The sequence below is a fragment of the Podarcis bocagei genome, assembly GCF_964188305.1.
Source record: "Podarcis bocagei genome assembly, chromosome: 6".
NCBI lineage: Eukaryota > Metazoa > Chordata > Lepidosauria > Squamata > Lacertidae > Podarcis > Podarcis bocagei.
The window spans coordinates 96,055,136-96,076,448 of record NC_138130.1 but is presented as its reverse complement, the minus strand read 5'-3'; the positions used below and the strand labels follow the sequence as shown (position 1 = coordinate 96,076,448).

General features: G+C 44.1%; 1 protein-coding gene across 1 annotated transcript in view; it reads right to left on the bottom strand.

Annotated features, from left to right (window-relative positions):
- The window catches only part of DLG2 (discs large MAGUK scaffold protein 2), a 907,935-nt gene that overhangs the window by 159,388 nt on the left and 727,234 nt on the right, over positions 1–21,313 (bottom strand). Inside the window, exon 19 of the mRNA XM_081196960.1 lies at positions 14,456–14,558. Coding sequence (XP_081053086.1) covers positions 14,456–14,558 — 103 coding nt within the window. The remainder of the gene's footprint in view (positions 1–14,455; positions 14,559–21,313) is intronic.

The following is a 21,313-nucleotide window of genomic DNA, read 5'->3' as shown; positions in this document are numbered from 1 at the left end:
TTCTCTAAAAGCCTCAAAATGCAAGAAAAGAGAGTCATTCAAGCCACCGTTCTTTTCACTCTTTTTAAATTCAACTCACAGAAAATTATGCTTATCTTTGGCGCTGTTCTGATGCCTCAGGCACTTCTACAAACTTGCCTCTGGGAAGCTCTAGGGCACCCCACACATTTACTGCCCAACAGATTTCCATACCGCACCCTTTTGAAAAGAAACGGGTGGCAGGGACAGGATGGATGGGGTGAAGGGAAAATAGGGGGAACTGTCCCTTCTCTTCGACAGCCAATGATGACATTTGACAGACCATCTCCCATTAGCTAGCATGGGGAAATTAATTTCTCTGGTTAGCAGGTGGGCAGAATTTCACGTTTTTCATGTTGCAAATTAATGGGAATTTTGAGGCAGAAGAAGTGTCTGGGAAATAATGAGTCTAATAGGATTTAGAGTAGAGTAGAAAAAATGGATGTAATGAGAATCATGAACTCAGTTTTTGCCAAACCCACTGCAATGCCCATCTCTTCCCTATCACGAGCCAAGGAAAGATTTGCATAACTAAATCTAGCTTTCCCCCTCTATGATGGGGGTGGGGGCGCGTCTAAAATCAGAGAGCTGCATGTGACGCTTGGGCTAATTTCATGTGGCCTTCAGTCTAAATTCTGGGAGGCAGCAAGGAGAGAAAAATGGAGAGAAGGGGTGGCAGGAAGAGAAAAAAGGGGCCACATTGTCTCTATGACCCATTAGGAGGAAGGGCTGTAGCTCAGTGGCAGATCATCTGCTTTGAATAATAATAATAATAATAATAATAATAATAATAATAATAATAATAATAATAATAAATTTATTTATACCCCTTCCTCCCCAGCCAAGACTGGGCTCAGGGCAGCTAACAACCGATATAAAAACAAGTTGATTGAAATACAACTTAAAAAACAAGTTTAAAATACAACATTAAAACATTAAAATGCAGCCTCATCACAGGAGGAGAAAGGAAAAAAGAAAGAGGGGGAGGGAATCAAACTGATTCCAAACCAAAGGCCAGGCGGAACAACTCTGTCTTACAGGCCCTGCGGAAAGAAATCAGATCCTGCAGGGCCCTGGTCTCATGAGACAGAGCGTTCCACCAGGCCGGAGCCAGTGATGAAAAGGCCCTGGCTCTGGTTGAGGCTAATCTGACTTCCTTAGGGCCTGGGACCTCTAGGGTGTTGCTATTTATGGAATGAATGAATGAAGAAGGTCCCAGGTTCACCCCTTGGAATGTCCAAGTAGGGTTTGGAGAGGATCATGTCTGAAAGCCTGGAGCAACATTGCCAGTCACTGTAGACAATAATGGGCTAGAGGGACCCTCTTACATTGGTCTCCAGCCCCACCTGCCACTGGCTGTGACCTCCTCCTCCACCAGCATGCAGACCCCAATAGAAAAAATGGCCCCCATCTTAGCTCTGTGAGGTGATCCTTCTCCATATTATCAATGCCCTGTGAAGGAGTCCCCTCCCCAAAAGTCAGGCTCAAGGCCTTTGGGTTCTGAGACCTGAGTGGGATGTCTGGCAATAAAAAAATAGACCTCTCCAAAGTGCAGGGCCCAATACAGGCAATGGCCATGATCCAAGAGTGTCTGGGGGGGGGACAGCAAGAATTTAGGTAGCCATGCTGAATCAGAGGTGGCTGCTCACCTAGCTCTGATGCCAGGGCTTAAATGGGCACCATGGGCAGAGATTGGTTCTTGTGATCAGCTGACACAATGCTCAGGCAGGTCTAGCACTGTAGCCAAGAGGCAGAGAGTATAAACCAGTTAGTGTCAGGCTTCAGGGAATCAGCTTCCTCCCTCGTGGTAGTAAATAAGAAGATCAAATGAAAGGAATGTCTTACCAGTTAGATTCTTTAATAATCACAGTAAGAGACAAAAGAACACATCTCCCTAGAAATGGCGGTGCTCCCAATTAAGGGATACTCCCCCCTCCATCCCTATTAATCTACGTCACTCCTACATCTTGCAATCATAGCTGTCAACGTTTCCCTTTTTAAAAGGGAAATTCCCTTATCCCGAATAGGATACCTTGCAAGAAAGGGGAAAAGTTGACAGCTATGCTTGTAATCTGAGCTCGTACCTTCTGTGCTTTCTGTTCTGAGACTTTCTGAGTTATTCTCGACTTTGGGGAGGGCGGTTGAGGAATGCTGTCCAACGACTGTGAATCTGTTAACCCTCTCTCTTCCAGTGTTTCTTCTCCTAACTGTTCCCCATCCAGTATTTCCCAGCTTCTGCCTTCTGAACTATGCCCCTCTGCAAACCACTGTTCCAAATCTATACTGCCTTCCTGTTCCTGGGAAGATTCAGGGTCAGGGGGTTGGGGTGGCTCCCACCATTCCTCCTCAGTGCAGCCCTCCTCAACACGGTCCCTGTCAGCTAGGCTTGCATTGGAAAGGGTGTCTGTGTTCTAGAAGAGAAAGTTCTGAAGCCTGACTGCTTGGTGTTCTAGTTACATAACCCCACACCATGTGTCATAGCTGGCCAGTTTTCAGAGGCTTAAAACAAAAAAGATGTGATTTACTGCAGCATTATCTGGATCGCTTAGAAGTGCCTCAATCCGTACATGTGTTCCCCATGTGGTCTATGACCGAGGGCTGTAGAATGGACAGAGATGTCTTCCAATAGGGGCAACACTACATCATGGCTGCTTCTATCTCCTTGCTTTTGCCCCTGTTCTGTGCGCATTACTGGAGATCCTCAGCTGGTCAGAAGCCAGAGCACAAGGCAGCATAGCTGCCAACGGTCCCTTATTTGGCGGGAAAGTCCCTTATCCCAGCGCTGTGTCCCTCTGCTATCCCTTATTGATGATGTCCCTTAAATTTCCCGGGTTTCAAAGGAAGCAGCTCCTCTCCCTCCCTCCCTGCCGGCCAGGGAGGAGGGAGGCTCCAACTGTGTTGCTTGGCTGCGTTGCTCACCCAATAAGGAGTCTAAGAACGACTGGGGGGTGGAGCTTGCATGCCTTGTGCCGATCAAATCGGCCGTGTTGCCTGGGGACTTGCCTTTGCTCAGCGCTTCCCAGCGGAGAGGTGACGGTGGTTTTCCTTGCTGCATCCCCTTTGCCGGGTTGCTGCGCTGTGGGAACCACTGCTTGAGGCTTTGTTTGGCTGCTGGCTGGGCTTTCTGCCTTTGGCTCGGAGGAGCTTAGAAGTTAAACATACCTGCGCTCCTTGGAAAATCCCTTATTTTGGCTGCTGATCCCTTATTTTTGAGGCTGCTGGTCCCTTATTTTCAAATCTGTAAGTTGACAGCTATGCAAGACAGACACCTCCAGACGGTGACAACTCTGTATCAGGTCTTCAGAGGACATCAGTCCCAAGAGACAAATGTAATTGCTATGTAGATCAGCAGTAAGTGGTACTCCCCACTATGGGCTTTTGCGTCATGAACTCATAAGGAGTAGGTAGAAGAAAAGGGGCAATTGATACCTTCTTGGTCAGAGTCGGTTAGTGAAAGAACAGGTGAAAAAACTGAGTTTGCATTCTGTTGTAGTTTTTGGCACCCATTATGAACACACCTCTTCACACAGGCTTTTGGGAAAGTGATTCAGCAAGGACAGCTGTAAATGAAAAGGTCCATCTGCTGTACTGATATGGTTTGGCTTTAAAAATTATCCTTTTAATGTCATTATATTGAGTTTTATTGTTTTATTGCATATGCTGTAAGCTACCCTGGGATCTTGAGGAAGAAAGGTTTAGAAATGGAGATGATTATAACGATAAGAAACATAGTATTAATTACCCTGAATATGCTGAAACCAATAGAAATATGGTGCCACCTAGTGGTAGAATTCAAGGATTACAATTCAGATCAGTCTACCAAATAAAAAAGGGGAGGAATGCTGTGCCCCAGTACACAAAGAATGCACAACTGAATAGTGGATCCTGACCATCACCCTCCAAAAAATAATCACAACATGTCACTAAAACACTTTTAACATCTTACAGTTAACAGCCAAAATCACGAGCTGGTTTTCAGAAGAGAACAGAAATCTGAATTCCTAATGGTATAAATGTATACTTAATGTGCAAAAATTAATAGAACTTTGATTTCCTAATGTCATGTTCCACCATCTCCTTGTTAGGACCAGCCCATATCCGGAACCAAGCAAGACCTCTACACTGGAGAAGAGAAAAGGCCCCCATTGCCAGATCCAACATCTATAGGGACTAAGGGGAGTCAATGAACACTGAGACACACCCTCAGACCACTACGCTGGAAGATACCTATCTCAAGAAGTCTGTAGAGTTGGAAGATCTGATGCACTCCAAACAGTCACCCACCAGAATCTCCATCAGGTGTGGAGACAATGATGAATCCAAGTTAGAGTTCAGTTCAAAAGATGCAGTGCACATCTGGAAACATCAGGCTTCTAGTCTCTGAAGGTTCACCCACACTTCCCTTTGTCCCATGTTTTCTTCTGTTTGGTCTCTAACTTCTGGACATAAGTCCAATAGGGTTTTGTTTTGTCTTACCACTTTCTTTGGAAAAATCCAAAGAAATTGGATTGTTTGCTTGTTTTTATTATAATTTATATACCATCCTATACCTGGAGGTCTCAGGGTGGTTCACATAAAAAGATCACAGTACAGTGGTACCTCGGGTTACATATGCTTTAGGTTACAGACTCCGTTAACCCAGAAATAGTGCTTCAGGTTAAGAACTTTGCTTCAGGATAAGAACAGAAATTGTGCTTTGGCGGCACGGCGGCAGCAGGAGGCCCCATTAGCTAAAGTGGTGCTTCAGGTTAAGAACAGTTTCAGGTTAAGAACGGACCTCCGGAGCGAATTAAGTACTTAACCCGAGGTACCACTGTATATAAAATAAAAATGAAAGCAAGAACCCAATAATAACCCCCCCCAAAGCCACATTTTAAAAGGGTATGGGGTGTTGATCAGGTCAATCAAAAGCCTGGTTAAAAAGGAACATTTTTGCCTGGTGCCTAAAGGTGTATAATGAAGGCGTCAGGCGAACTTCCCTGGGGAGAGCATTCCGCAGACGGGGAGCCACTGCAGAGAAGGCCCTGATCTTGTGCTGCCACCCTCCGGACCTCTCGAGGAGGTGGCACATGAAGGAGGACCTCAGAAGATGATCTCAGGGTCTGGGTAGGTTCATGTGGAAAGAGGCAGTCCTTTAGGTATTGCGGTCCTGAGCCGTTTATCGCTGAATCGGAACAAATGTCAATCCACAGAAAACCCAATTGCTGTTTGCTCCGATCCAGCAGTAAACCACAGGTTTCACTGGGGGAAGTGGCAGTAAAAAAGGAAAACTGCTCAGACTCACGCCAAGAAGTCACAGACCAAACAGAAGCATGAATGAGACCTGAGTATCACTCAGGAGGAACTATAACCAGAGCATTTTCCAGACTAGGGCTCCATATAAGACAGAAAACTCACACTGTCTGCAGGCTAAATGTAGCTCAGCTAGAAAAGGCAATGATGTGCAGGGAGGGAAGAAAGCAAACCAAGAAAGCAAATCCAATTTATGTACACTTCCTGGAGGATATCAATAATCCACCTTTAGCATCAGTCTGTTTATTAAACCATTTTTTAAAAAGTTGTTGAAGAAACACCGGAGATAGAAACAAGAGGCCCAAATGTTAAAGCTAAACCCACTTTCTTATTTAAAACAATCACTGCCTATTCATGATGACATACGTCCACCTCTCTCAATTTCCATTTTCTATCTAAAGACAAAAAAGAGTTGTATACAATCGTAGATGCTCAAGTTGTTCAGCAATCATCAAGGAAGCTGCTGTGGTTGACAGCTGCGATCTGTTGGTTTACAATTAGGATGCTCAGAGGAATGCATCATGTTCCCAGGGCACGGTCCTCATTCCAGCTCAGAGGCAGAGCTGGAGAAAGAGGAGGCATCATCCATGGAGCCAACCATCACTCCTAGCCACTGAGTCTAAAGCAGGCATCCCCAAACTCGGCCCTCCAGCTGTTTTGGGACTACAACTCCCATCATCCCTAGCTAACAGGACCAGTGGTCAGGGATGATGGGAATTGTAGTCCCAAAACATCTGGAGGGCCAAGTTTGGCCATGCCTGGTCTAAAGGATGTGACTTGGATGGACTCCTCTAGCTCAGAGGGCACTTCTCCAATTAACCCTCACTGCATCCATGCTAGAAGAGCCAACAGATGCAGAATAGGACCATGCCCCTTTAAAAGAGCAGACATTTCCTCAGAGAGGTGGGGCTAATAGGAGGTTCAAGGCAGACAGCCTTCGTAAGTCTTAGATGCTGAAGCAACAACTCTCCCTAAGTGAGTCCTGGCAAGCATTGGAGCTGTGAGCTCTCCAGGGTGCTGATCTGCCTGTCTGTGACTTTGCTCTTTGGGGTGTGGCCTTTGTTCTATCAATGGGTATCAGTCTGGCCTCTTCCGGGACCCTGAGACTCTGTCTCCACCCCCATTGTTCATCCCGGACACCGAGGTCCAGCTCCGAGGGCCTTCTGGCAGTTCCCTCACTGCGAGAAGTGAGGTTACAGGGAATCAGGCAGAGGGCCTTCTCAGTGGTGGCGCCCGCCCTGTGGAACGCCCTCCCATCAGATGTCAAGGAAATAAACTACTATTTGTCTTTTAGAAGACATCTGAAGGCAGCTCTGTTTAGGGAACTTTTTAATGTTTGATGTTTTATCATGTTTTTAATATTCTGTTGGGAGCCGCCCAGAGCGGTTGGGGAAACCCAGCCAGATAGGCAGAGTATAAATAAATTAATCATCATCATCATCATCAAGCTGGAAAAAGACAGCACAGAGTGGATTATTCCCATGGGTGAAATAAGTTACCCATTCTATCCAAGGAACATATTTCAAGTTCCATAACTTATTTCAAACTTTCTACAGCTAATGTCGCTGCAACGTATTTTCACAAACATTTTTTCCCTTCAAGGAACCAGATTTCCCAGTAACTGCAGTTTTATGTGCTGTGCTGGGGCAAGGGGTTTCAATCGCAGTGAGTCTTTAAACCAGGAAGCAATTTAGGAATGCCTCAAAAAGTAATACAGTTGCGTCTGTATGTGGCAATAGCTCAACTTGGAATATCCTGTGCAGCAATTAGTTCCAGGACATGCTGGGTTGAATTATTATTCATTATTTTTTATTAAACATTTATATAGTGCCATCGATTTATACAGCACCAGAAGCTTTACAAAATAGTAGCTACCCTTTGGGTAAGGTTGGATGAATCTGTCAGTTTTGATTTCTCTCAGTTTCACACTTTCCCAATCTTAAATTCAGGTTTCCACGGCTCCATATAGATTTTGATTGGCTGTCCAATTTTAAAAGCCCTCGCAGAAATTTGTCAGTGTTTTAGTGCACATTTAAGAGACTGAGAGGAGATATGATAGCCATCTTCAAATATCTAAAGGGCCATCACATGGAAGATGGAGCAGGCTTATTTTCTCCTGCTCTGGAGGGTAGGACCCAAACTAATGATTACAAGAAAGGAGACTCCGAAGCAACATCAAGAAGAACTTTCTGACAGTAAGAGCTGTTCGGCAGTCGAATGGTCTCCCTTGGGAGGTGGTGGACTCTCCTTCCTTGGGAGTTTTTAAGCAGATGTTGGATGGCCATGTGTCATGGATACTTTGGTTGAGATTCCTGCACTGCAGGGGGTTGGACTAGATGACCCTAGGGTCCCCTCCAACTCTACAATTGGAAGAAGAAGAAGAGTTTGGATTTGATATCCCGCTTTACCACTACCAGAAGGAGTCTCAAAGCAGCTAACATTCTCCTTTCCCTTCCTCCCCCACAACAAACACTCTGTGAGGTGAGTGAAGCTGAGAAACTTCAGAGAAGTGTGACTAGCCCAAGGTCACCCAGCAGCTGCATGTGGAGGAGCGGGGAAGCGAACCCGGTTCCCCAGATTACGAGTCCATCACTCTTAACCATGACACCACACTGGCCACACCACACACATTTTTGAAACCCATTTCTTGAAATACAATGCATTCCTTATCTTGTTTTCACCAATATGTGTGTTTGCACACACACTTCCCCTTAAAATCACATCTTTATGCACATTTTCTAGTTGTAAAAGTGTATTGCAAAATTCAGAAGAGCTTCAGTTTTTAAGGTAGCTATGTTCCAGTTTCCTTATTGTTTTAGGAAACTTGACTTGTGAATTTTATCATATACCAGCCCCTTGCTTTTTCCTCCTAAATTTTAAAATTTCTGAATACTTTAAACCCGGAGTAGCCAATGCAGAGCCATCCAGAGGTTATGCACTGCAATTGCCATCAGCCCCAGCAAGCACGGCCAGTAGCCTAAAACATCTAAAGGTAAAGGTAAAGGGACCCCTGACCATTAGGTCCAGTCGTGGCCGACTCTGGGGTTGTGGCGCTCATCTCGCTTTATTGGCCGAGGGAGCCGGCATACAGCTTCTGGGTCATGTGGCCAGATTGACTAAGCCGCTTCTGGTGAAGCAGAGCAGCACATGGAAACGCCATTTACCTTCCCGCCGGAGTGGTACCTATTTATCTACTTGCACTTTGACGTGCTTTCGAAACATCTAGAAGGCACCAAATTGGCTACATGTAATATAGACTTTTCCCATAGGGAAGAAGCTCATTGTCAGCATTTTGGATATCTTTTTCTGGACCTTTCTCAGAAAGACCATGCCCCTTTTTGTGATTGGGTGACCAGAACCACACACAATGTTCCAGATCGGGGGATGCCCCCCAAGATTTATGCAAGTGCATTTCATATAGGCTCCTTTAGTTTTCAGTTGCAGCAACATGCAATTCACCCCTTATGCCAACACAGCCACAAAGAAGACTTGAAGTTCCTGCTTTGGACCATAAACTACATGCCCAGAGCTCTGAACAGACCCAAGCAGGAGCCTCTGTGGAATTCAGTCATATATCTGCAATTTTTGCTCAGCCGGTATATATTTCTAAATGCCACTTTTTAATTGAGCCTGTTCATAAGAACATGAGAAGAACGTTTCCAAGACATATCTCACCCAGCATTCTGTACTCACAGTGGCCAATCAGATGCTTATGGAAATCCCACAACCAGGATCTGAGGAGAGCAGCACCCTCCTCACTTGTGACGCCCAGAAACTGGTATTTAAATGAATATTGCCTCCAAGAGTGGAGGCAGCATCTATCTGAATATTGCCCCCATTGTTATTGGAGATCTGATATATTCCACCTCTCCCCCAATGCATTGGGTTTTTCTGTGGCTGACAGTTCCTCATTCATGCAGACACTCAGCAAGAAATTTTAAGAAATGCTTATACTCTGACACACCCAAATTATGTTGTTGAGTGTTGTTGCTGTTGTTATTTGCTTCTGAACTGCCTACACCTCTAATTCTTTTGCCTCTTAGGGCCTCCCCACATTCCTCAGAAAGCTGCCCTTGTTTCTCAGACCTGCGTCGAGTTTCAATCCCAGGCACACTGACAGCTTTCTGTGCCCTCATCAAACTAGACTGCAAGCATTCTTTGCTTTGTGCCTAGCAGGGAGTGTTAATGAACATTCCGTCGACTCAGATCTAGAAGCTTCACCTATCCAAGCCCAGATGTAATGCAGACAGGGAGCAGAATGACAAAGCTGAAGCAGAGTGATGCAATATCATCCCAAGCACAGAATTCACATACTGAAGGAATAGTGAGCAGAAGTCTCAAGTGAAGACAGCAAATGATTTTGGGTGCATGAAGGACACCTAGCTACAAGGCCTGTGAATGAGTTTGAAAGAGACATACAAAATGTAAACTATAGGTTTGAGTTAGCTACTTCCCAGTTCTTTAAAACATCATTCTTTGCCATCCCTAATACCCCCAAAGTAAGTCAGTTTTCTTTGTAGCTATAGCGCTGCCTTCAAGACGACCCTCCCATGCAAATCCTCTGATGTTTATTCAATAGACACAGCTGCTATCTCAATGCTGCAGCCACTACAAAGGGAAAGCAAAGCAGGAACTGTGCATGGGAGAACCGCCCCCCCCACCAAATCCCCCAGGTGACTAAATGAATGATAATGCCAAATGCGAAATTTCTAAGTCTAACCACCGCCTCTGTCAATTGCTCTCCCTGCATATTGGATTTGGAAATTAATGAACTCCTTTCATTCGCAGATGCTGTTGAAACAGGGTGCTAATTGGCTGACTTGGAAGATTTATAGTTGTTGAAACTTGATTGAATGTGCTTCCCCACCCTGGGAAGTGTTGCTTTGCTGGGACCACTGCAGAGATGCTGCATTGCAGCACAAGGCAAGTGTACGGACCAGTGATTGAGTACGACTTTGGACATTGTCTTGCCATGCATGAAGAGGAAGCAGAGATTCCCTGCATCTCCTGTTCCTGCCTACCTACAGCAATGTAATATGGGAAATACACCTTCTGCTCCCACCCATTACCTTGCCTAGGAGATATTCTAGCTTCCTATGGGGCACAGCAGGTTTATTTCCAGTATGGAGAGGAAGCACGTCTATCTCCCTCTCCCCAATATCAGCCTTATCCCTCCTGAATAATTTTTTTGTTGCATATCTCAGTTGCTCTTCCTTCATGCCTGACCAGGCTGGACACCCAATTTTTCTATAGGTTCAGTATTATCTTTGCCGGTCCAACCCATGCATTGAAAATATATTTTCTTCACCTATCCATGCACAAATGTGCAAATAACTATATGCATCACACTGTCATATGCGCACAGATAACAACAGATATTGGATAACTTTTGTAGATTTGTTTCACATCCTTTTAAGTCACAGCATGCATGGCACAGCGATTTTTATAAGGTGATAATTTTATCACTGTGTATCTTTCTTTTTAAGTCTACCCCCCACCCAAATTGACGTGCATTTTTTTAAATGTTGAAAGACAAGCATTTATATAGTGCTTTAGAATATAAAGAAGGAGTCACATACATTAACTTTCAGTCCTTAGAACAATCTTGTAATTACAGTTCAGTGTTATGATCTCCACACTGTAGCCACTGAGGCTGAGATGGAGGGCTTGCCTAAAGTCATCTAGAGAAGCCATAGAAGAGGCAAAACAGAGACTTCCCAATTCATAGCTCTTAGCCATGCTGTTTCATGAACTCTTTACCATGACCAAATCTGCGGGCGATCACTTGAATCTGCAGGGACCAGCACCCTTTCACCCAAGGGCCTCACATACTTAACTTGCCTACTACTGCAGGTAGCATACATGACAACAGATAACAGAGTGCCAGGCTCTTGCCAGAGAGCTTTCCTTTCAGGGATTTTCATTTTCCACCAAAGAGGTAGGGCCTGGAAGAGGTAGATGAGGCCAGGAACTAAGTAAGGGCTCAATTTCCACCCTCCGGAGGTCTGAGCAAATTGTCTCTTTCCCGGGACCTGTCCAGGGTCCTGAAAGAACTGCTCTTCCTTAATACTGCCTCATGGCCTTTTAGTAGATGCTGTATCTATCACTGTCCTCTTCTTTGCCTGCCAGTTCCAGACAATGACCTGACTCCCCCCCCCCCCCATTGCATGGGCTGATCCTTGCTAGTCCTTGTACATTGCACTAGAAATAGAGCATGAGAAAACTACTGCATTGTAGTTTTTCAGTATTGACATGTCTGTTGAGCTTTTTATCTGTGCAATTTTCTTGATATATGCTTGTTAGACTCCACTGGAATAAAGCAATAAATCTTTATCTATTTAGCGCATTAAAAGTTATTCTTGTTTTGTCAGAGGCCATTAAAACTTGTGTGTGGACCATTTGCACGTATGCAACAAATCATATTTGACATAAAAACTATAAATAGAAAGAGGCCAATGTGACCAAATTTAAAAAGACAATTAGCACATTGACAAATGCATCAACTTGTATAATATAACAACTTATAAAACATTAAATGATAGCTATGAAAAATTAAAACAGTTAATAATCTGAACTGGCAGACATTAGCCTAGAGTTAAGGAATGTGGCACACTATGCAAATTAACATGTTCCGAAGTGTGACCAGCAAGTCGTTTGGGGCATTATGCTGCAGTATGTGTGTGTGTGTCCCACTTCAATGCACAAAAAATAAGCAGCCCTGTCCATAACAAAATCTCTGTCTAATGCAATGTTTGTACTGACCCAAACATTAAGTAGAAGGAAGTTAAATCAACCTTTGTTTGAGACATACAATTATGGCAATCTCAGACACATGAGAATCAAAATATAGTTTGCGATTTTCATCTACCAGGTTCCTTGGGAACAAGATTCTCTGCATTCCGGATAAATATCTCATTACCTCTCAATCCATGTAGTGCAGAATGGCCAGTTGTCAGGGTTGATGGGAGTTGTAGTCTGGACAGCCAGAGGTTCCACATGGGAGGTGAATGCATGATGTAGTCACTCCCAGTACAAATAATGAAACAGAATGGCTTGCCCACCAATGAGATTGCCTTTGATGTTTGAGTCAGTGATCTGGTCTTGCCTCCTTCCAATAAAGAACCAGGCACGGTTCTTTGTGGGTTGGTAATTCCAACTCTTGGGCACTTTAGAATTTGTGCTGGTTCACTACAGAACTTTCAAGGGACACGGGTGGCTCTGTGGGTTAAACCACAGAGCCTAGGGCTTGCCGATCAGAAGGTCGGCGGTTTGAATCCCTGTGACAGGGTGAGCTCCCGTTGCTCGGTCCCTGCTCCTGCCAACCTAGCAGTTCGAAAGCACGTCAAAGTGCAAGTAGATAAATAGGTACCACTCCGGCGGGAAGGTAAACGGCGTTTCCGTGTGCTGCTCTGGTTAGCCAGAAGCAGCTTAGTCATGCTGGCCACATGACCTGGAAGCTGTCTGCGGACCAACGCCAGCTTCCTCGGCCAATAAAGCAAGATGAGCGCCGCAACCCCAGAGTCAGTCACGACTGGACCTAATGGTCAGGGGTCCCTTTACCTTTACCTTACTACAGAACTTGCACTTCAAAACTGGGGTGGTGTGGTTTTCAAAACTTGAAGGGGCATTGTCCTTGATGACAACAGTGGCACCGTGGTCTCCACAGTGGTGATGGAGGTCCTATTGGTGCCTGCTTGCTGTTGTTAATGGAGAATTCAAGGGGAAATGTCAGGCAACAGGAGGTGCTCTGTTACAGCCACAGGCAGTGGTGTAAAAATGAAAATTCCCCACCTGCAAGTGGTGCAATATATTTGGGAGACCCCTTTTCATTCAAGGTTAGTTTGGAGAGGAAATGTCCGTGCAAGGCTACTTCAGGGGTCGGGGTGGGGAAGCACTGTAGGTATCAGAAATGTGGGGAAGACTGCTCTGTTGTCATTTCATCAACATCAATTTAACATGTCAGAAGCATCAAAAAAGCGCCCCACAACTTGGAAGACTAGGACTCTCTCTACTGCTACCAATCTGCAGATGTGGAGCTAGTCTGCATTTAGCCTTCCAGATGAAATGAAGGCCTAGCTTCTCACTTGTATGAATGGGAGACAAGGCAGCCATTACACAATAATCTTCATTTATTTCTAAGTGCTGGCAAATGCAAGCACCCATTCTAATTTTCCCTGTGTGATAAAGGTAAAAGATCCATGGACGCTTAAGTCCAGTCAAAGGCAACTAGTGGGTGCATCGCTCATCTCGCTTTTCAGGCCGAGGGAGCTGTCGTTTTTCAGGATGTGGGTGGTGCTGTGGTCTACACCACTGAGCCTCTTGGGCTTGTTGATCAGAAGGTCAGTAGTGGAACAGGGTGAGCTCCTGTTGCTCTGTACCAGCTTCTGCCAACCTAGCAGTTCTATAGTATATTTGTTTGATCAAAGCTATTGGCTCATCATTGCATGAAGAAACATGAATGCAGACCAGGCACTACAAACATGTAGTGGGAACATGTACTGCCCAGTTCATGTAGCCACACATCTAACCAAATGATGAAATAGGCAGAGGATCTTCAGAATATCCTTCTAGCGTTGGCCACTTCTAATTTCTCTTTTTAGCATGAAGATGGAAAGGATCTGTTTGCTACAGTTATCTAGCACTTCATTTATTCCTGTTCCCAGCCAATACCTTGTAACAATTGGTACTCACAATCATAAGCAATAAAACACAGAGGGAGATAGGCTACCAAAGGAACACAAAAGGGAAAAATCATTTCCAACCCGATGGAAACAGAGAGACACAGAACCACTCCATGTGGCTCATAATTGTGTCCTGGAAACTTCTGATGAAAGCCAAATACGTAGCAGAATGAAAACAAGTGAGAGCTGTCATTTTGGGGCAGTAACTTTTTGAAGCTCAAATTAATTTATATTTGCTATTCAACAAAAGGCTGCACCAATGTTAGTCCTACTCAAGAGTAGACACACTGGAAATAATAGGCTTGTCTAACACAGGCCCGTTTGTGTCCATGGCTCCATTCTGGAGTTGAGCTTAGTTGGATACAACTCAAAATGTTCCTGCACAACAGACCCCACTTTGAAGGATGGTGTTTTCCATTGATAAAGAGTTACTTCTAGCATCTCTTGACATTTGGCAAGCCTACCTTCTGGCTGGTATTGTGCTATAATGGTCACAGTCTGGCCTGCGCCTTTGAGCGCTGCAGCAGCCTGTTCATGGGTAGCACCACGAAGATCGATCCCATTCACCTGCAAGGGGGAGAAGAGAAGCAAAGAAACACGAGTGCGTTCCATAGTTCAGACAAGAAGAAATGGGATTATGGACTGAAAACATGTGAAAGCAACAGGGGGCAGAAGCAGACAGATTTTCTCATCCCTCCCTCCCTCCCTCCTTCCCTCCCTCCCACCCACCCACCCTCTTGGAATAGAAAGCTGCTTTGAGGCCCCTTGAGTGAGGTTTTATATACATTCAAGAAATAAAAGGTCTTTTTCCACCTCTTGAGAGCCAGGAACGGTATGGTGCCAATTCTTTGTTGTTGTCGAAGTTGCCCAGGCTGGCTAAAATCCAGGCCAGCTGGAGCAAGGCCTGAAATGTCCACAGAATTATGCAGCAAATTTCATTTTGGTGAGGAAAGCGGTTTGTTTGTTTGGGGTATTTTTCTTTTGGTTAGGCATGTCTGAAGGGTGTGCGAGAGTGAGAGAGAATGGGAGGCAAAGCAAGAGGAAGCGTGTAGGAGGAGGAACGCTAAAAACCTCTGCAGTGGTGTGTATGCGTGTCTAAGCACCCTCAAAAACAGCCAAGAGTTGTTGCAGACAAAGAACTGAGCAGCATGGGTTGATATCTGCAAAGGTCAGGGGTGGAATTAAGATGGTCTAACAATAAAGCGAGGGCAGGCCAGGAGCTACGTGTAGGAGTGGGGAGCCTTTGCATGTCTGAGAACACAGTGCACGACACTGACTTTTGCAGCAAAGATTTCAAGCAGAGGCAGGAGACTACAACTAATCCAGAATGCGGCAGCTAGACTGGTGACTGGGAGTGGCCGCCGAGACCATATAACACTGGTCTTGAAAGACCTACACTGGCTCCCCAGTACGTTTCTGAGCACAATTCAAAGTGTTTGTGCTGACCTTTAAAGCCCTAAACGGCCTCGGTCCAGTATACCTGAAGGAGTGTCTCCACCCCCATCATTCTGCCCGGACACTGAGGTCCAGCGCTGAGGGCCTTCTGGTGGTTCCCTCACTGTGAGAAACCAAGTTACAGGGAACCAGGCAGAGGGCCTTCTCGGTAGTGGCGCCCGCCCTGTGGAATGCTCTCCCACCAGATGTCAAAGAGAAAAATAACTACCAAACTTTTAGAAGACATCTGAAGGCAGCCCTGTTTAGGGAAGCTTTTAATGTTTATTAGGCTATTGTATTTTAGTGTTTTGTTGGAAGCCACCCAGAGTGGCTGGGGAAACCCAGCCGGATGGGCGGGGTATAAATAAATTATTATTATTATTATTATTATTATTATTATTATTATTATTATTATTATTATTAACAAGTGAGAAGAGTACATGGGAGAGCCAGTGCGGTGCAGTGGGGTTAAGGTGCTAGACCAGAACCTATAAAATCAGGGTTTCAAAGTGCCACTTGGCCACAAAGTTCCTTAGGTGACCTTAAGCCGTTCCACCGCCTCTCAGGCTGGCCTACTTCACAGGGTTGTTGTGACGATAAAACGAAAAGGGAGTGAATCGTGTATGCCGTGCCGAGATTCTCGGTGCAAAGGCGGGATGCGAAAGTGAGAAATAAGTAAACAGAAGCGAGACAAGAGGGAGGGAACTGGACATGCCTGATGATGGACCACAAGCGAGGCTGAACGTGCTATAACGAAACCCTACCAAACTGATCAGCACTGAGGGGTTGGAGAATCATTGACAGATGTAGGTTTGAGCTGTTGAAAGCAGTGGGTGGGTGGAGGAACCCTGGCTCAGAGGAACATAATTCTCACCTTGTATTTGAGGTGAACATTGCAAGTTGCTGGTATCCTGACCTTGACCCAGTCTCCCATTGCCAACCTGCCAGGGCTTTGGAATCTTTGTGGGTAGGGATATTGGAGAAGGGCCTTCTTGGTGGCTGCTCCTGAGCTTTGGAACTTCCTCCCTAGAGAAGCTAGACGGGCTCCTTCCCTGTTGTCCTTCTGCTGGCAGGTGAAGACTGTTTTATTCCTACAGGCCTTTGGGAGCTGCCCGTTTGTTTTTTAAAGAAAAGGATTTATTAGTGCTGTGCTGTTTTTACTATTTTTTATATTGTTTTAATTCTATTTCCTTTTACCGATTATATTTTATACATTTTTTAGCTTTTTTGTATTTTACCTGTGTTGCTTTAGTTTTAATTTTTTTAAAAAAAAAATCATTACAATTTTCAGCAGTCAAAAATTAAAACATTTGACTTCCCTTCCACCTTTCCATGGCTTCCTTCTATTTATCTTTCAGCACTACATATTCCAGTCGCTCCATATCTTCTCTTTTCACATTTTATTTCATACTGCTGAATTTATCCTAAAGCTGCTAACATTTTAACCTGTTTACAATAATTCTTCATATGCTCTACAAACTTTTTACGATCCTCTTTAACTACTGTTTTATCTTGCTCTCTTGTTCTGTTGGTTAGACTTGCCAACTGCATTCCTCCCTTGTTGGGGCTTCTCCCTCCCTCCACTTTTAAGCCTATAAAATTCGAGCTGCAGTTGTTACACAGAGAAATAAATTCTTATAATTCTTGGGAACATCTGACTCCATTATTCCTAGGAGAAATGTCTCTGGTCTTTTTTAGGAATGAACTTTTGAACATTTTTTTTGCGTTGTTTTAATTAGCAGAAGCCCCATTGAGTCCCAATCTGCGAAACAGGTGGGATATAAATAAATATAATAATATTAATAGCAGACCTGAGGAATCACAAACTTTGGCAGCAGCTCCAGCGAGATGCAAGAGAGCATGTTGGGAAGATTGGGTAATGAATTGATTTTTGCTTTTAAGGGTGTATGGGAAATAGAGGAAAATATTGTGGAGTCTCAGCCTGACTAATTAGCAAACAATTTTGAACCTGATCCAAACCAATATTATTTGTGTACAGTATAGTATCACATAGTATAAGCTTTTGGGTTTTTCTTAACTTCAGTTATCTAACTCCTATGAGTTTCTCAAAAGTAGAATGTTTGGGAATGTATTTGTAACCCCCCGGAATAAATCGGACAATGTGTACAAGTATCCTCAATGAGAACAGCTTCCATTGTGGAACAGAAAATGCAGATTTCCATTCAACCAATTTATTACCTGCTGTAATACCCAAACTAATAAAAATCCTGTGCTGCCACCTGGTGGAGTTTGCAGGGAAACTATTAATGAGTGGAATGAAATCCTGTATGCAGTTTGGTGAGCCACAGGTGTGTTCAAGTCCCAGTGCTCTGTAGGTTTCTGCTTTGGAGGTGCAGCCCACAATGAGGGCATGGAAAGTCAATACCTGCTTGCTAGATTATTATATGGGGCTGTGTGGATCTCATCTTCCCCAAGAAACTGGCCCCTGAAGAGCCACTGCTTGTCAGAAAAGGCAAGGATAAACCAAAAACAGCCATTCCAGATCAGATCGAAAGGACCTATCTAGTCCACCATCTTCCTATGGCTTATGTGTGTGGTACGGAAGCTGTACTGCCCAGGACAGGATGGGGTTGTGCAGGGTTGTTAAGGCAGCAGAGAGCATTGTTGGCTGCCCACTCTCCACCTTAGAGCAGATTTATGCCACAAGGTGCCATAGGAAGGCACTGGACATAGTAAAAGATCCATCGCATCCTGGTCACTGTCTCTTCGAGCTCCTGCCGTCGGGACGGAGATACAGGACGATGAAGACAAGAACGAGCCGTCTTAAGAACAGCTTCTTCTCCAGAGCGATCTCGGCCCTGAATTGGAAACCTGGACTTTGAAAGTCATCTAATCTCCCTTGATGTATTATACTGTATTGTTTAATTAGTGTTTTTATGGAGCAGTCAAGTAATTTCGTTGTCCCCGAAGGGGGCAATGACAATAAAGATATTATTATTATTATTATTATTATTATTATTATTATTATTACACCAGCCAATCAGATTCCTACAGGAAACCAGCAAGCAGGAGATAAATTTGATTTCCCCAAACTCCCCCTGATAGTTGAACAAAGCTAGATGAGCAATATCTCTGATCTGCCACAAAAGTTGCTTCTGATGCCCCGAAGGACAACTTTACTTCCTCCCACAACTAATTGATTAACAGAATTTGTATGCTGCTTGACTGGAGAAACAACAACCTTCATTTAGGCAGCTTACAAAAACATAAAACAAAAACCTTGAGATTTTCTACAGAAAGCAGCTAAAAACAGGTATTTAAAAGCATTCGAAAGATGACTAAAAATAAAAAAGAGCTAATAGGAGGTAACTTCTACACATGTAACTTCAACATAGCACCAAAAAGGTACCTGTCTGCTGTTTTGTCAGAAGTCTTTTTTATTTAAGTGTTTATTTAAGTATTAATTAGGAAGATTAAGGTTTTTTTATGCACGTAAATCTGCTTTTTCTTCTTTGTTTTTTCTGTATTTTCTTCTTTTCTTAATTCTTTTTTCTTTAATTTTCTTTTTGTAGTATGATATTGCAAATTCTTTGTATATGTGTGTAATTTAAATTAATAAAGATTTATATATATATAAAAAAGGTACCTGTATGTTGTCAAGTGGCAGGGAGTTCCAAAGTGTAGGTGCTGCCACACTAAATGATTTGTTTCTTACATATCTAAATGACTTGTAGGACTAGAAGGGATGTGTGGAGCTGGTATTGTGTTGGCAGTTCTGCAGATCGAAGCAGCCCAGTGGACATTTCTCTCTCCTTCCCCCTCTACCCTCCTTCCTCCCAGTCCACCAGGCAGCCAGGGAAGAAATTAATCACTGTTGCTGGAGGCCTAATCTGATCTCTTGCAGAAGCCTTTTGAAATTAGGGCAAAGGACACGTGGAATTATGTTTAGGGCTATAGACCACCCACTTCTGACCTCCTGACTTTCAAAGGTCACACACTTACTCAGCCAAGCAATTTAGCTCTGGTGTGGTGACCTCTAGCACGCCCACCACTGGAATAACTATATATGTTTTCACTGGACTAACCACTTCATATTGCAGATGGGGTAGTGGCGGCATGTTTGAATACGTCCCCATCGCATATTTATTCATGAAAAGATAGCATTTTCAATGAGAATTGGCTTTCTCCCTGCAAACTCCTGAAAGACAGGTGCTTCTTAGATTTCTTTTCTTTCCAGCTCTGGTTGAAGACTTTCTTCTTTCAACAAACCCTCTACGTGGACATTTATGGCTTTTTACTGTGTTGTGAAATGGCTTTAAGATGCTTCACAAGAAGTGATGCACATAGGAAAGAAATAAGAACAATACGTCTCTGATGACTGGAGGGTCGCAGCAATGGGTGGTATTCAGCTACGTCTTACTCAGAGTCAGTGGCGTAGCGTGGGGGGGGGGGTGCAGGGGGGGCCGGCTGCACCGGGCGCAACATCTGGGGATTAGGGTTAGGGGATGCAAATCCACGTGTTAGGGGGCGCAAATCCACAGGTTAGGGGGCGCAAATTACTTGCCTTGCCCCGGGTGCTGACAACCCACGCTACGCCACTGCTCAGAGTAGACACATTGAAATCAATTGACTCAATTTCTTTGTGTTCATTGATTTCAGTGGGTTTGTTCTGAGTAAAACTTAGTTGACTACAACTCACTGCATCTCTGTTGGTTGGGTCTTTCCTACCTTTCCACGTCTTAAGTATTTTGGCAAGCAAACCTAAGTTGTTGTTGGTTTTGTGTGTGTTTTTTGTGTTGCTGGTTTTTTGCTGAAATCTAACCACCAGTGGCCTTCCTTCAGTAAATTGCTTAGTGATAACTGCCTTGGAAAAGGCTTGAACATCATTTCCCCCCCCCCCTTATTTTTTTACTTGGGATGGATATGGAAGAATGCATTTATTGTTGTTATTTGAGCTTGATTAACTCAAACGCTGCTCCATTCCAAATTCGCTGGAGGAAATACACAAAGCCTAATTGGATGATTGCTTCTCTTCCATTTGACTGATGAAACACAAAGCATTGGGTGTTGGGTTTTTTGTTTTTTGCATGCCAAGATTATGCCAAGTGGCTTATTTGTCTCTTGCAGAGAATGCGGCTACAAAATAAGCTAAAATTCCTTGGCACCCGACCAGAGATGACTGCAGGCAACAATGACTCTGCACTTCAAGACTGCTGCTGTGGCCTAGGCTTACTGGGTGCCAGTCAAGTTCCATTCCAGTCTGTTATCTTTGTCCTGGAGATATTGATGACGTAGGAACCTTCGGCCCTGCCGAACTCCAGCTTTTGCTGGACTCCAGCTTCCAGCATCCCTGACTATCATTCATGCTGGCTGGAGCTGATGAGATTTGCAGTCTGACAACATCTGGAGGGCAAAGGTCCTCCAAGCCTCCCTTAAAAATGTCAACCCTTTGCCTCCATCCCTGATCATAAGATCAGCTCCAAGGCTTTTTTTCATGGTGGTCTCATGTCTATCAAACTCTCACTCTTGAAATGTTTGACATGGATGTTGATAAGGAAACCAGCTCCTATCAGGATAGCATGGACCTGAATTTTGTTTCGGGGGGCAGATTGTGAGCAGAAATTGGGAACCAGCTTTGGGATCCCTGGAAATGTGTGTTCATTTAACTGTGCACATTCCTTAGAGAAGAATTATTTCCAAATTCCACGCTATCAGTGTAAAAAGGAAAGGGCAATTATGGTAATGTTGCAGGGGCTAAATGCACAAAAGGTATCCAAAGGCTTACAAAGCTTTAATAATAATAATAATAATAATAATAATAATAATAATAATAATAATAATAATAATAATAATAATTTTATTTATACCCTGCCCTCCCTGGCAAGACAGGGCTCAGGGCAGCTAACACTGAATATAAATACAGAAAA